The sequence below is a fragment of the Cervus elaphus genome, chromosome 14 (assembly GCF_910594005.1).
Source record: "Cervus elaphus chromosome 14, mCerEla1.1, whole genome shotgun sequence".
Taxonomy (NCBI): Eukaryota; Metazoa; Chordata; class Mammalia; order Artiodactyla; family Cervidae; genus Cervus; species Cervus elaphus.
Genome location: NC_057828.1, coordinates 65,995,723 through 66,012,210, shown reverse-complemented (window position 1 = coordinate 66,012,210; position 16,488 = coordinate 65,995,723). Strand labels below are relative to the sequence as shown.

Genomic DNA, 16,488 nt, shown 5'->3' with positions numbered 1-16,488 from the left:
CAGCTCTGGGTCAGATGGTGGCCAAGGGACTTTTGGTTTAGTTGCCTGGTGGGAGCCCCACAGACAGGCAAATTTGTTCCTGCCAGACCAGGGTCTGGGCTGGGGCTGCTTCTATCCCCTGCTGCTCAGCAATGGCTCCCTCCCACCAGGGCCTCTGTGGAGATCAGAGGCAGGCCAAGCAGGCCTGGCCCAGGTCCTGCCCACACCCCAGTGGGCACTATTGGTGTGGTCAGCCCTATTCTCTGCTACCAATCCAATGACGGCAGTCCTGATCCACCTGAAGCCAGTCAGCACATCGCCAACCCAATGGAGCTGAAGGCCAGTGCCAGGAGCAGGGTTAGAGGTGCTCTCTGGAGGCTTCTTTGGTGGTCCAGTGGTTAAGAATCTGCCTTGTCATGCAAGGGATGCTGGTTCGATCCTGAGGCTGGGACGATCCCATGTGCCATGGGGCAACTAAACCCGTGTGTCACAGCTACTGAGCCCATGCTCTAGAGCCTGAGAGCCGCAGCTACTGAAACCTGCATGCCTGTAGTCGGTGCTCCAACAAGAGAAGCCACTGCAATGAGAAGCCTGTGCACTACAGCTGGAGAAGGCCCGTGTGCAGCAACAAAGACCCAGCTCAGCCAAAAATTAAATACACAAAAATCTGAAACATTTTTATTCTTAACTATTTACCAAGAAAAAAAAAGGGCTCTCTGGCTTAAGTGATGGTTTGTCTTTTTACCTAAAGTATGTGGAAGAGGAGGGAGGGGACAGCCACAAACCAAGAGCTAAATTGAACTCAAAAGAAGCTGAAGCAGGAGGCTCTGGGCAGGAGGCTGACATCAGTGGCCATGACGAAGGGCCCCTGGGAGCTGCATCAGGCTGGCCTGGCCACTTGGTGGGGAGTAGATCAGCTCCACGGAGAGATGGGGCTGGCAGGTGCTGTTCTGCTTGGAGCTCTCTGGGGAGATCGAGGCTCTTTCAGAAAGTGACAAGCTGGTTGTCAGAAAGGTGGGGGCGGTGTGAAGTCAACAGAGACAGAGATCCCTGTGGCAGCCTGAGACTGGAAGGCCTGCAGTGTTGCTGGGATGCACAACCCCGGGGCGCTGTTTACACCAAGTTCTACAGAATCCTGGGGTCAGGGTTGGCGAAAAACTAGAGCAGGTCAAAAAGGATTGAAAAGATTTCTTGTCCCAGTGAAACAGATGGACGAAAGGAAACAGACACCTACTTCATTCTTTTTTTCCTCCTTTCCCTGAACTGGCTTCTTTCCTACAGATATGATTCCGCCATTAAAGACCTTAAGGAGGCCTTGACTCAGCTTCGAGGGAACCAGCTGATCGACTACAAGATCCTGGGGCTACAGTTCAAGCTGTTTGCCTGTGAGGTGAGGAGAGGAGGGCCTAGCCTGGGCAGTGGTGGAAGCCTGGGCAGCCGAGGGGAAGCTGACAGCTCAGATGCACAGCCATCTGTTGACACTTCTAGGAGCCCGAGAAGGCATTTTGCCTCCCCTCCCTTGGGACTCAGAGTTACCCTTAAGAAAAAACTCAGAACCATTGCTTGGGGCTCCTAATGGAGTCTTCAGTTACCTGAGTGCATGGATTTTGTTAACGTGAGGCTCAAAGGGCCATGTAGAAATGAGTTTGCTGGATTCTCTGAAGGGAAGCTTGGCTGGACATGAGTGTGTTGGTCTGTGAAAGTATTCGTGTGTATGTGTGTTAGTTGCTCAGTCGTCTCTGACTCTTTGCAACCCTATGGACTGTAGCTCGCCAGGTTCCTCTGTCCATGGGATTCTCCAGGCAAGAACACTGGAGTGGGTTGCCATTCCCTTCTCCAGGGGATCTCCCCAAGCCAGGGATTGAACCCAGGTCTCCTGCATTGCAGGCAGAGTGTCAACCATCTGAGCCACCAGGGAAGCCCGAAAACATTCATAATAATTTGCATGATTCAGGTTGACAGGGTGTTTTCTCAGCATTATATTAACAAATCCAAAATCACAGAGGTCTCTGCCCTAGCGAAGCTTCCTTTGTAGCAAAAACCAAAGCAAATAAAAAGGCAACAACAAAACAACAAAATAAACCAAAATCACAGCTTCACTCTCCATGCAGAAACTGCTTTACCCTGGCTTGGTTCCCAAGTTCACACACTTTACGATGAATGGTGTGGCCTCGTGTACTTGGTTGATACCCAAAGAAAGAGTGAGGATCATTTAGCACCAACCTGTACCCTCCTGGTCAAAGAACAGCTCAGAGCCCACAGTTAGGAAAGGTCTTCACAGAGGGGTAACATGTTCTGTATCACCAAGATGGAGACGCGTGACTGGCTTTGACTTTACAGGTTCATGTACTTTTTCCAGCCAACCCTCCCCACTCTCATTCTAAACCCCTAATATACACCAGTAACTTTAAAACTAAAATCCCTGCAAATGTAGATTTTTAACTGGCAGAATCAGTGAAAGAAAGCCCCTTGCTTGAGTTTCTCAGGCAGAAGAAGCCCAGTGTTCCCAGGGTCACTCAGGGCTAATAATAGAGTCCACAGCTGCCTGCGCCCCTGGGGACACGTGTCTCCATCCAGCCCCGCCGCAGGATAACAACTTCAGTTCTTGTCTAGGGAAATGAGGCTTTTTGGAGGGCTGGCATTTGGCCAGCTTCCAGCGTGCAGTCTCTCAACTGTGGTCCTTTTGATGCGTTGGACCAGTTCATTCTTTGTTCTTGGGACTGGCCTTTGCCTCAGAGGATGTTGAGCTACATCCCTGGCTTCTACTCACTAGATGCCTGTAGCAACCCATTCCCAGGGTGACAATTGAAAATATCTCTAGACATTGAGGATCACCCCTGATTGAGAATCATTTATGCCGATTAAAGTGTTGAGGGACCAAGAAGCTCTGGAGAAAGTGTCCTAGAATAGTGGCATCAAAGCAGAACTCCATGGGAGGAGTGTTCCTCCTGTAGCTGGGGTTGAAATAACCCAGGGGGCAGGAAATACTGGCTGTGCAGGCCTCTCTGCGAGGGAGGCTGGACTTTTCAGGGTCCCGTCTGCCACCTGGGACACTCCAGTCACTTCCCTAATTATACGACCACCCCTCCCTTCCCACCAGAATTCTGAGAAATCATACCAGAAAAAGAGTCTCAGGCTTTTCCCAGTCATGGAGTCATAAAAACCTGTTGCTAGAGAAGGCCTTAAGAGTAGGTGTCTGAGAACTAAGCAGGAAGTTTTAAATGGCCTCAAGGTCTCCTTTCTTCCTGCACGCATGTTCATGGGGGAGGATCAGGCCAGTCAAGCATGTTTGCAGGTGGCAACAGCTCATTGAGGCTCAGAAAGAGCCCAGGAAGGGAGTCTGGATCTCCACTTCTGGGCTTGGTCCTTGTCCCCATCGTTCAGCACCAGCCAACTAACTCTATGGGAAAACCAGCCCTGCCACCATCCATGTTGTTGTTCAGTCGCTCAGTCGTGTCTGACTCTTTATGACCCCATGGACTACAGGACACCAGGCCTCCCTGTCCTTCACTAGCTCCTAGAGTTTGCTCAAACTCATGTCCATTGAGTCGGTGATGCCATCCATCTCATCCTCTGTCACCCCCTTCACCTCCTGCCCTTAATCTTTCCCAGCATCAGGGTCTTTTCCAATGATCCAATGAGTCAGCTCTTCGCATCAGGTGTCAAAGTATTGGAGTTTCAGCTTATGCATCAATTCTTCCAATCAATCTTCAGGGTTGATTTCCTTTAGGAATGACTGGTTTGATCTCCTTGCTGTCCAAGGGAAACTCAAGAGACTTTTCTAGCACCACAGTTTGAAAGCATTAGTTCTTCGGTGCTCAGCCTTCTTTATGGTCCAATCTCACATCCATACTTGCCTTAATAAACAGTCCTCTTCTATTCTGGGTGAGGCCCGGGGCCAATCACAGTGTAGGCGGCAGACTGGTACTGAGAAGTGTAATAGTTTTCCACTGTGTGTTAGTTGCTCACTCCTGTCCGACTCTCTGCAACCCCATAGACTGTACTCCGCCAGGGACTCTCCAGGCAAGAATACTGGAGTGGGTTGCTATTTCCTTCTCCAGTTTTCCACTGCTGAATACCAAATTGCTCTAAAACAGAGTAGCTTAGAACAATCTGGGCTTCCCTGGTGGCTCAACTGGTAAAGAATTTACCTGCAATGCAGGAGACCTGGGTTCTATCCCTGGGTTGGAAAGATCCCCTGGAGAAGGGGATGGCTATCCTCTCCAGTATTCTGCCCTGGAGAATTCCATGGACTATTGTCCACGGGGTCGCAAAGAGTCAGACACAATTGAGTGACTTTCACTTAAAACGATTCTCTCACGGTTTCTGGCATCAGGAACCCAAGCTTGGCTGGGTGGTCCTGGCTCAGAGGCTCTCAGGAGGTTGCAGCAGAGATGTTGGTAGGGCTGCTGTCATCTGAAAGCCTGACCAGGTCTGAAGGATCTTCTTCCAAGGTGACTTAGGTACTTGGTGAGTTAGTGTTATTTCTTGGCAGGAGTCCTCATTTCTTCGCCACTTAAACCTCTCCCTAAGGCTGTCTGAGTCCTGTCATTATATGGTGGCTGGCTTCCCCCAGAGGAGATAATGATCCAAGAGGAACTGATACAGAGTGTTGATGTCTTTTATAACTTAACCTCAAATGTCACATTATGGAAACCTCTCATTTCCATAATATTCTATTCGCTACACACATCAGCTCCCTTGGATGTGGAAGGGACTATGCAGATGGGGGAGTACCAGGACGTGAAATCATTGGTGCTGTCTTGAAAGCTGGTTGTACTAAAGCAAGGACTTTGGGATCAGAGATCCCAGCCCAACACTTCCTAGTCTAATAAACCTTGGTGAATTCAGTGTCATTTCTGAGCCTTGGGCTCTTCCTCATCTGTAAAGAAAGGCTGAGTACTTACCCTATACACATTTGCTATCATTCATTTTTGCATATGTTTATCATGTCTACTGGGGCTTCCCAGGTGGCTCCGTGATGGTAAACAATCCACCTGTCAACAGAGGAAATGCAAGTTAGATTCCCGGGTTGGGAAGATCCCCTGGAGGAGGAAACAGCAACCCACTCCAGTATTTTTGTCTGGAGAATCCCATGGACAGGGGCACCTGGCGGGCTATAGTCCATGGGGCCACAAACAGTGGGACATGACTGAGCACACACATAATGCCAGCTAGGGTCAGGCATGAGAGGTCCAAGGGGCCACAAGACAAGGTGTCAGCAGCCAAACGTTCATGGTCACGTATAATGTGAGGTGATTGGGTTAGGAGGAGAAAAGTGCTAGGGAAGGATTCTGGAAGCATAGAAGTGAGGCCCCTACTTTGTATGGTGGTTGTGTGGCTTAGAGATAATGCAGTTAAAGTGCCTGGCCCATAGTGATGGTCAGTAAATCATAGCAATCGATGATGATAAAGACAACAGACAGCACTGATTTCCAGGAGCCCCGAGTTCTTCATAGGTTTAGCTTTCTGACTACAAAGAATCCCCAGATGGTATCAGTCAGCAAACTCAGCCCTGTGGTCTTCCCCCAAACCACATGGGCATTGTCACCCTCCCCGAGAAGGCGGGCAAGGCCTCTGTGCTCAGCCTCCCAAGCAAGTCCCAAGATAGTTCCACAGACAACAGTGGTGGTAGTCATGAAGAGCTCTAAAGCAACCACCACGTGCCAAACAATGAAACTCAGTGCTTTACATGAATTCTTCATTTCTTACAAAAATCTGTAGGCAGGAAGCATTATTATCATCATTTTATAATGAAACTGAGGCCATTTAGTAGAAAATAGCCCTAGGGTCCCTCCACGGCACTGCCTCCATGCGTTACAACTTAGAAAGCCAACAGTCCCCTTCTCCGACCAGGCCTCAGGTGACAGGCTATACCTCCCTTCTGAAGCCCTGGAGAGCCACCCACACCCCACCCCAGGGCATCAGGTTGTGACTCCTATCACTTTGACCTGTGAGAAGCCTGCAGCAGTTCCTGGCCATTTAGTCATCCTCCATACATGATGTGAGGAGCCCTAAGAATCAGCTACACTGTCATTAACAAGTAAATTAGGGATTTTCCTGGTGATCCAGTGGTTGAGACTTTGCCTTCTGATGCACAGGGCATTGGTTTGATCCCTGGTTGAGGAGCTAAGAGCTCACATGTCTTGGAGCCAAAAAAAACCTGAAACAGAAGCAATGTTGTAACAAATTCAATAGAGGCTTTAAAAACTGTCCAGGTGCAAAAAAAAAATATCTTAAAAAAAAAAAAGTAAAGTAAACCCTGCCTGTTAGTTGCCATCTTGATTTCCTTCCACTCCAGGTGAAGTGTTGCCCTGGATCTGTATTGGGTCTCTTTCCAGCTTCAGGGAACTCTTGCCCATAGAGTTTCCTCCTGCCCATATGACTACACTACATCTTGTTACTCCTAGGTTCTAGAATGGGTTCTGTGGATGCAGGACGATGCATCTAGAATCCTCTGTCTCTCCATCCCACATCTGTCCAGTCTTTGAGCCCAGGACCAGTGGCAGGAGCTGGTCTGGGAGGCCACAAGCATGTATTTTATCCCCAGCTCTTCAAGGGGCCTTGAACACATCACTGCTGTCCATACCAAAACCACACAACAGCTCTAGCCCACCCGTGACCTACTTGGTTGTTGAAGGAATGCAGACGATGTTGGAGTTTCATGTTACATGATGTTTTCTCCACATCATCCTTGTGTTAGATATAACTCAGGAGCAATATTGATTGTACTATATTGTAGATATCTCCAGGAGAGCTGGGGAAGGGAGAAAGGTCACCAGGCAACATTCCAGGAGCAAAAAGTGCGAGCTCTTCCCTGCCTGGTCCCTAGATTCGGAGCAGCCTCAAGCTTTCTGCTGTGGCCTGTGCTTTTCTAGGTGTTATATAACATTGCTTTCATGTACGCCAAGAGAGAGGAATGGAAAAAGGCTGAAGAACATTTAGCGTTGGCTGTGAGCATGAAGTCTGAGCCGAGACATTCCAAAATCGACAGAGCCATGGAAAGCGTTTGGGTGAGTGCGCTGGCGAAGCAGGTGGCGAGAGGGTCTGCTTGGGTTTGGATTTGTTTCTGTGGACATGCCGATTGGGGATCAAAAATGTGGTGCTCTCACTTCCTCTGAGCTCCGGGTAACACTGATCTTGGGGTCTGTTTCCCTGTGGGATCTTGAATGTGGAAGTCTACGAAGCTGAAGCCTAGAGGAAGAGACAGCGGCGCCCTCCTCACGCCCCTCTGAGGGGGCTCTGGTGGGGGCGTGGGGGCAGCACCCAAGGGCAGAGGCTGTGCCCGCTCGCTCACCCCTGGGTTCTTGCAGCCTGGCTCCGAGCCAGGCACATGACAGTTCTCAAGAAAAAATGCATTGATTATAGGAACAAACGATGGGAAGTTGAGTTTGAGCACATGTAGGGATGAAGCTTGTTCTAAATCTTATTTTTAAACACCAGGAACAAGGGGGCTTAGGTCAGTCTGCACACATCTGTCCACGGCTGCAGCCCCCAGAGAGCACTGTCGTGGGCCTTGCTCGGGTCCTGGGCCACCCCTGGGGCTGTCGAGTGACAGCCCCACTCGAGCCACACAGAATGGGAGAGGGCAGCCCCTCTCGGAAAAGAGGGTGCTGGGCAAACAGCACCCGCAGATGTCTCGGGTCCCAAACAGTCCTCCCTGACACAATAAGTCCAGCCCTGCACGTGGAGAAAAAGCGCCCTTGAGAGGTTCTCTCAATGGATCCGCGCATCTGCTCAGTGAGGGACCAGGGTCGTCACCCCCATTTTACAGGTTGGAAAAGACTCTGTTCTCTGTGTTTTAGAAACAGAAGCTCTATGAGCCAGTAGTGATCCCTGTGGGCAGGCTCTTTCGGCCGAATGAGAGGCAAGTGGCTCAGCTGGTCAAGAAGGATTACCTAGGCAAGGCCACGGTGAGTGAGGCCGTTCGGAGTCCCCTGAGTCCCCTCTTGCATGAGCCCTGTGGAGTGAGGGCAAGGGGACCCTGGAGGAAGGGGCGCCTGCCTCTGGTTCTGCCCTGGGGAGGCAGCTTCTCACCCGAGGGTCGGCAAGCCCATCCTTAGCCACCGTCCACTTCGGGAACCAAGTCCCTGTGAGAACAGACCCAGAGCGTGAGGAAGGAAGGGGTCCTGGGGAGACCCAAGAAGGACGGGCACGCGGAGCCGGCACAGCCCTCACACCTCCCTGTCCCAATTTCAGGTCGTGGCGTCTGTGGTAGACCAGGACAGCTTCTCAGGGTTTGCCCCCCTGCAGCCACAGGTGAGGTGGTCCTGCTCTTCTCCGCGCGTCTCCAGGGCTGGGAAAGAGCCAATTCGGGCAGCCAGAGTGTCTGTGCTGAGCGGCCTTGTTTTCAGGGCTCCTTAAGCTGAGCTCTCGGTCTGCAGAGGGTGTCTGCCGGGCCACGCTTGCTCAGGGATCCCAGAGCGGGAAGGGGAACAAGATCATGTGCTTGGGCGTCATCTCAAGTCCTCAGGAGCCAGCCCTCCATTTCCCCCTCAAATGCCAGCCTTCACTTCTCTAAAGTTCCAGGAGAGCTCAGCGTGCCTCGTCTCTCCCGAAGCCTTGACCGTTCGCTCAGAAAACTGAAACAACAGCCGTGGAAGGCTTTTGCTTCTTGTCCCTTCTCAGACACAGGACACAGTGGGGGGATCTCTTCTGGCTGCACCCATCGGCCGCATGCAGTGATTCCCTCGGGAACATGGGCGGGGGTCCCCAGGGCGAACCATCTTTCCCCCCAAGCTGGGCTCACAGACGGTTCCAGATAGACTAGATACCAGTGGGTCTGGAATGTGAAGGTGGTGCTTCCGTGTGAAGGGAAGTGGGTAGTGCCGGCTGAGGACAATTCCAGCTCTGTGGCAACAGAACCGTTACGGGCAGGGGCGTCGGTCCACGCGAGCACAGCGAGGAGCTTCTGAGTGTGGTGGTCCCACGGTCCAGGGTGCACACACCTGGCCACTCTGGGGGCCGCGCTGACAGCCTCCCAGGGTCAGAGAGTTGACTGCTGGCCCAGAAGGCCACCAAGGCTGGGGAACCGGAGGCTAAGAGGAACAGAGGAGGAGAGCAAGAGAGGCGAGATTCTTTGACCTCTCTCTTTACCAGAGAGTTGAAGAAAGCCTTGCAGGACTCCCTTGGGCTTTGGGGCACCCAGGGGACTCCCAGAGGGGAAAAAGCCCGGATAACTGGGCTCCACAGTTCTCAGGGTAGAACAGGGATCACACTTCAAAAGGAGATTCTTACCTGACCAGTGGACCTTGAGTTTATTTTCATTTATTTTTAAAAATTTTTATTAAGTTATAATTTACATATCATACAATTCACTTACTTCACTTGCACAACTGAATGAGTTTGGGTATATTTACAGAGTTGTGTAACTATCATCACAGGCATGGAGGTTTTTTTGGCCACATGGCATGTGGGATCTAGTTCCCTGATCAGGGATCAAACCCTCGCCCCCTGCACTGGAAGCACAGAAAGCCACTGGAATGCCAGGGAAGCCCCCTGAGTTGGTTTTTAACTACCCACGGATGTCATGTGATAGAGCAGATGTTAATTATAGAGCAGTACTTTGAGAAACTGTCCTAGGAGGGGGATGGAGTTCAAGGGCAGAAGCACCCTCATGATGCCATGTTGCTCTGTGACAGCTAAAACTCCAGAAACCAAGTCTGGCTCAAGATGCATTGCTGTGCTGGTGAAATCTGGGCCCAGGGAGCTGGTGGGAGGTGTTCTTTTCCAGTTTAGTCAGGGTACATGATTGCTTTCTCCCTCGAGAGTGTTCTAATTGAGCCAGAAATGCAGTCTTCAATGTTCTGGTCTAGAAGGAGGCTTAAATTACTATTAACTGTCTGTTCTCTCTCCCCTCCTTCCCTTGTGATCCTGGCTTCCTTTATTTCTCCTGAATGTCCGACAGGCAGCTGAGCCTCCACCCAGGCCGAAAACCCCAGAGATCTTCAGGTAAGTTAGATTTAGACCAAAATGCAGAATATCCAAACTCCCAAGCCTGAACTGAGGGCAACGAAGGGGTGAAGAAGGTGAAGCTGGGGTCAGGGTCCAAATTGTGAGGAATTTAGCCTGGCACATCAGGCTCCTCCTGCTTTCAAGGCTAGAGCGGAATGACAGTGGGAATGGAGCTTCCAACACGGTGAGGCTGACGGTGGTGACCTGGCTACAGCCGCAGGGTGGCATCCCCATGCCAGCGTGCACCCAGAGAGCGAGAGGTTGTCGCTGAAGGACCACAGTGTCTGTGGAACACCACGCTCTGAGGGCTGCACACAGACCTCAGGGTAGAAGAGAGGAGGGTGCCCTCCTCTCAGGAGGAGCCCCCTGAGAGGCCAGGCTCCCTGGAGCTGGGAGAGCAGAGTGGGAGGCCGGAACGGCGTGTCCTTTCCTGTGTGGGCGCGTTTTTCACTCCCTGTTGGCACACGTTTTCTGAAGAAGGAAGAGGAAGGACTCGAGAAAAAGAAGTCATTCTTCTGTAAGAGGAGAAGCCGAGGATGACAAAACCTACAGCTTTCTTCAGAGTTATCTCTAAGTGAAGAAGCAAGCCCAGCTTCCCCCTCCCCACTAGGGAAGGTTGTAACAAGGAGTGCAGAGAGTGCCAAAGCAACAAGAAAAAAGGAAGGGGGCTATGAACTCACCCCTAAGCTCCCCATGTGCTGGGGGGGGCCGTCTCCCCTGCAGAGATGGATGCAGGGTCTGGAGACAAGAGGAGGGGCCGAAGGAAAGGTAGCAGAGTGGGAGGGAGAGGGAAGCAGCCTGGAGAGGCCAGCCGGCTGCAGTCACACATTCTGAAGTGGCTCAGATGGGACGCCCCAGAGCGGAGCAGGCCTTGAGGAAACAGTAAAGGGGAAACATTACATAATGCAGAGTAAGGCAGCCTCACATCCCCCCACTGCCTCCCGGCCCATCTCTCCTACTTTCTGTCCCTCCCCCGTGGACGGCCCCAGCTGGCTCTAGGGCAGGGGTACCCAACCCATGGGTCATGGACTGGACCAGTCTGTGGCCCGCTAAGGAACTGGGCCGCACTGTAGGAGGCAAGTGGCAGGGAGCGAGCAAAGCTTCATCTGTGTTTACAGCTGCTCCCCATCACTCAAATTACCACCTGAGCTCTGCCTCCCGTGAGGTGAGCAGCGGCATTAGGTTCTCATAGGAGCTGGAACCCTAACCCTAAAGTCAAGGCGGAATATCCTGAAATTGCCACAAAACAGAAACACAGTGCACAAGAAATGCAGTCATGTCTAAACCATCCCCCCACCCTGGTCCATGGATAAACTGTCTTCCATGAAACCCATCCCTGGTACCAAAAAGGTTGGGGACTGCTGTTCTAGAGGATTTCTCCTCCCCCGTCCCCCACTCATCTCCTCACCCAGTGGGTTCTCATCCACTTTCTACTTTGCACCCTGGCATCTGATTGGGCCCCGCCCAGACTCAGCCACTGGCCAAGCACAGCTGGGATCCTTCCTCTTCAGAAGGGAAGGGAGGATGGGGGTTGCAAGGCGTCGTCAAGTGTTGCGTTATGTTTTGTTTTACTCTTGCCCCACTGCATGTGTGGTTACGGAGCATGTTCACATGCAGAGTCCTCTTGAGCCCTCAGATGGGCAACTCCCTGCTCGGGGTCACCTGGGCAGTTAGAGGTGGAAGTGAGGCTCCTGGCTCCGGATCCATAGTTGCTGACCCACAGCATCATGGGAGCAGATGTGGTCCAGGCTAGATGGTGGATGGGATCTCGAATCTTGTGTCCACCCCTCCTCTTCTCCCCACCCCCATCCCGCAGGGCCCTGGAAGGGGAAGCCCACCGTGTGTTGTTTGGGTTTGTGCCTGAGACACCAGAGGAGCTACAGGTCATGCCAGGGAACATCGTCTTTGTTTTGAAGAAGGGCAATGATAACTGGGCTACGGTCATGTTCAACGGGCAGGTATTCAGAGGATGGGGCGGTGGGTTTATGGGCACAGGATCCTGGCAGCACATGGCAGAGCTTTTTGAGGAGCAGCATCTGCTGCCTTACATGCAGGCCAGCTGCCCCCTCTTTCTCCTGTCCCCCCACCCCTCCCCACGTCTCTGGGCGTCCTGCACTGTGGCTACTGACGAGTGCATCTTTGCTTCCCCCTTTCTGGCTCCGCGATGCTGCGCTGCAGAAGGGGCTCGTTCCCTGCAACTACCTCGAACCAGTTGAGTTGCGGATCCATCCTCAGCAGCAGCCTCAGGTAACGGAGCACCAAGGGCTGACCCGTTCCCTTCCCACCCCTGAACCCCGCCACCGACAGACCATGGGGGGGAGAAGAGCAGAGAGGAAGAGGCACTGGGGACTCACTAGTCCCGAGCCCACCTTGAGTTGGTACCAGCTGCCCAGAGCTGAACCTAGGGATGAAAGAAAAAACCCAGATGTGCTGAGTGGAGGCATCAGCAGGTCCTACTGGGCCCCCAGCTCTGTGATCCCTCCTGGTCAGGGGTGACCTGACCACAGCTACAGCAGGTGATGACTTAGGTCTTCCCAGGAGGTCTTCTTCACCCGGAAGAATAGTCAACGTGCTGGCTGGTGAAATCCACTCACCATAGGAAATCTGCTTTAGAGCACTGAGTCAGAGTGGACCTTGCCAGCCACTGCTTCCATGCTGCTGCCACCCCCACCACCCTGTCTTGATGACCTGCCCTTCTGCCAGGCCTGGGGAGTGGTCTTTGTTGGATCTGTGCAGATGCCTGATGGCAACAGATCCTGTCTCTCTCTAGACTGTGCAACCAGTTATTCTCTGTGGGGTTGGCCTTCCCTGATCACAGTCACGATGTCTAGATGACTGGAAGAGTTCTAAATGCCATGTAGATGAGAAGTGGCATGTTTCCTTTGAAGGGGCAAGGTGTAGAGTGAGAGGCTGAGCTAAGACAAGGGTCCTACCCTGCCTCCAGTGGGTTTCCAGTGTGGCAATTGAGGTGATTAGGCAGCAAGGGCCTTGTGGCTGGGGGGTTAGGATTCTTATTTTCTCATTATTTCTACTGTGATTGTTTTCACCAGGCCCACTCTGTCTCCCACTGAACCAACACTTCCCTTCAATTCAGTTCAGTTGCTCAGTTGTGTCTGACTCTTTGCAACCCCATGGACTGTAGTATGCCAGGCTTCCCTGTCCATCATGAACTCCTGGAGTTTACTCAAACTCATGTCCATTGAGTTGGTGATGCCATCCAACCATCTCATCCTCTGTCGTCCCCTTCTCCTCCCGCCTTCAATCATTCCCAGCCCTTAGTCTCCACTAAATGTCATCACCACTCCAACTTTTAGGAAGTTGTTTGCATCTGGCCCCCTTCCATGGTGGTCTGCAGGGTCTCCCCCAGTCCTACCCCTGCCTAAGAACTGTGTCTGCATGAAGGTTCTCACCCTCTCTCCCTGTCCCCTCCAGGAAGAAACCTCCCCGGCGTCTGATATCCCAGCTCCTCCGAGTTCCAGTGCTCCTGGAAGACCCCAGTTGTCACCAGGTTAGTGTCTCTGGAGGACCATCCCGGGATTGGGTGCAGAAGTGCTCCAGACTGCCTGCCCACCAAGGGTTGCTCTCTCATCCTGACAGAATCTGGTTTCTTGTACTCCCAGCTTATGATTACAAGGCCCCAGAGCGCCGCCCCTGCTCCTGTGTCACTCACCCACCCAAAACACAGGAAAACAGAAATCCTTCCTCCCTGCCTGCTCCAGAACATGCATGGAGCTTGGGTAAAGGCAGCTGCTTTCTGGTGGGCTGTGAGCATCCCAACTCAGTCATTAAGTAGTGGGACCTTATCCCAGGAGGAGAGGTTCAAGTAATTATACCTGTTGACCTCAGAGCGGGGTGAAGTGGTTCTTCTCAAGTGACTGAGGAGCTCTATCTAGAAAAGAAACTCTGCAGAGCCCCGGAGGATGGACCAAGAACCAAGGTGCAGACATGAGAGGGATACTCTCCTGATACGTGGAGGTGGCTGCCCTGGGAAGTCATGGACTTTTGGTTACTAACGTGGGTTAAGCAGATCCTGAGTAAGTGCTTGGTAGAGATGCATTGACTAGGTGACCTGTTCAGATCCTAGATCAATGACTGTCATGCCCACCTGATCAACAGAATCACTTGGGATGCTCCCCACCCCTATTTTTACTTTGAAAATATTAAACCTACAGAAAGGTTGAAAGTATGGTACAATATGAACATAAGAATATCTTTCACTTAAATTCAGTAATTATTAACATTTTGCATCATGTACTTGGGCTGCTCCTCTCGTTAATATAATTTTTTTTCTAGTTGCTGAACCACTTGAAACTAAGTTACAGACTCATGACACTTCACCCTATACTTCAGCATCTGTCTCCTAAGAACAAGGATGCTCTTCTGCATAAGCACAATATAATTGTTATATCTAGGATAGTGTTAATATAGTATATGTTATTATATAATATAGATTATATATTTCATATTCAAATTTCTCCTATTATCCCCCACTGTCCTTGACAGCTTTTTTTTTCATTTATTTTTATTAGTTGGAGGCTAACTACTTCACAATATTGTAGTGGTTTTTGTCATACATTGATATGAATCAGCCATGGATTTACATGTATTCCCCATCCTAATAGCTTTCTTTAATTTATATTTTCTAGGGGCCCATCAGGATCACATATTAACCTAGGAAGATTTTAAGAATGTAGAATCAAAGGCTTTTGATTCTGATTTTTTAGGACTGGAATCAGGCTTAGAAACCTGTTTTTCTAGGAAAAAAAATCCAAAGAGATTCTAATGATCAGCTGGGTTTGAGATCAGTGGTCTTTTTCAAGCAGGCACTGCTGTTTCCATGGTGAATATCACTATACATACTTTTCTTATATAAATTATATGTGTTTAGTCACTCAGTCATGTTTGACTCTTTGCAATCCCATGGACTGTAGCCCACCAGGCTCCTCTGTTCATGGGATTCTCCACGCAAGAATACTGGAGTGGGTAGCCATTCACTTTTTGGGTTGGGAAGATCTCATCCCAATCCCATCCCAATCCCAACCATGGAACTGAACCCAGATCTCCTGAATTGCAGGCAAATTCTTCACCATCTGAACCACCAGGGAAACCCCAGAAATTATATATGTACTGCTACATTAATATATTTTAAACATTAGAAAATATACAAAAGATAAAGGACAAATTAAAAATAAGTGGTTATTTCTTCCTGTGGCCCCTGGCTGATCCTATACTCCCTGGTTTTGTTTTGGTGGAGCCCACTGCTTTAACTGACCTTTGGGAATCTTGCATGATACCACTACCCCAGCAGCACTACGGTTAGCTGTCCTTTGGGATCCCTCCCTAACCCCATGGGCTGGTGAGGATGTGACGGTCCTTTGGTAATTACCTATATGCTCCCTAGAAGCAGAGACTGGGTTCATTTGTGTGTTCATGGCTTTGCCCTTCACAGCTACCCAATGATTTCCCCCACAGTTTATTAAGGTTAATAATCACCCCACAGGTTAAAGCATATGAGGTTGGGTGCCTGGTTCATCTTGTGTATGGCAGGGGCTAGCCAAGAGTGTTCATTCAATATCTTCCTTTGTTTTACTCTCACCTTCTCCATTTAGGTCAGAGAGGAAAAGAAGAGCCCAAGGTAATTTTTTTTTTCTCAAGGGGTACAGAGAGGAAGAGCTTAGGTTGCCCACCTAACCATTTCTACTGGTGGTTTCCTTGGATTGTAGAAAGAGCCCCAAAGGAAGGGGTATACCAGTTGTTACCATACATACAGGGACCAGGGACACCCCCCCTCCCATTTGACAATCTCTCCCTCTTCCATGCACACACTGCCTGCTGGCCCATGGCTGGTGGGCCAGGTACCACCCATAGGAATTTTTATCCAAGTGTGAGTTGAGCTGGAGGACAGGGCTCTGAAGGCCCTCTCATGTTAGTGTGAAACCAGGCACTTCTGGGCCTTTCCCCGCCATGGGGTCCTTACTCCCTGGGATCCAGCATGTTGCTCGGAGGACGCCTCAGGCACTCACAGATTCCCTTTGCTGGTTCTCCTGGCAGGAAGTCAAGCTCAGTGTCCCCGCGTCCTACACACTCAAGGTGCATTACAAGTACACGGTGGTCATGGAGACTCAGTTCAGGCTCCCCTACAGCCAGGTCCGGGACATGGTGGCTAAGAAGCTGGATCTCCTGCCGGAACACACGAAGCTGAGGTGAGCGGCACACAGGGAGACGTGAGGGTACAGCCGGGCGCCCGCAGCTGGCCAAGGATGGGCCTGCCCTGCTGCTGTCTGACTTGCTTCTCCCTCACTACCTCTACCCAGCTACCGTCCTCGGGACAGCAATGAGCTGGCGCCCCTTTCAGAATTCAGCATGAAGGATGCCTGGGACCAAGTGAAAAACTACTGCCTGACGCTGTGGTGTGAGAACACCGTGGTGAGTGCCCAGGGGCATGGAAGGCTGGATTTCCAACAGGCCACTTCCTCCACCACAACTGAGCATTCACCCAGTGCCTGCTGGGTGCCTAGCCTAGGTGTAGTGTTGGGAACATGGCAGGTAACAAGC

The 16,488-nt window shown here is 51.1% G+C and overlaps 1 protein-coding gene across 1 annotated transcript in view; it reads left to right on the top strand.

Moving 5' to 3' along the window:
- Positions 1-16,488, top strand: part of NCF2 (neutrophil cytosolic factor 2) — a 33,046-nt gene that overhangs the window by 9,758 nt on the left and 6,800 nt on the right. Inside the window, exons 3-13 of the mRNA XM_043923722.1 lie at positions 1,261-1,369; positions 6,858-6,992; positions 7,785-7,892; positions 8,179-8,238; positions 9,887-9,930; positions 11,750-11,891; positions 12,112-12,180; positions 13,366-13,441; positions 15,543-15,568; positions 15,985-16,136; positions 16,248-16,359. Of these exons, the coding sequence (XP_043779657.1) occupies positions 1,261-1,369; positions 6,858-6,992; positions 7,785-7,892; positions 8,179-8,238; positions 9,887-9,930; positions 11,750-11,891; positions 12,112-12,180; positions 13,366-13,441; positions 15,543-15,568; positions 15,985-16,136; positions 16,248-16,359 (1,033 nt within the window). The remainder of the gene's footprint in view (positions 1-1,260; positions 1,370-6,857; positions 6,993-7,784; positions 7,893-8,178; positions 8,239-9,886; positions 9,931-11,749; positions 11,892-12,111; positions 12,181-13,365; positions 13,442-15,542; positions 15,569-15,984; positions 16,137-16,247; positions 16,360-16,488) is intronic.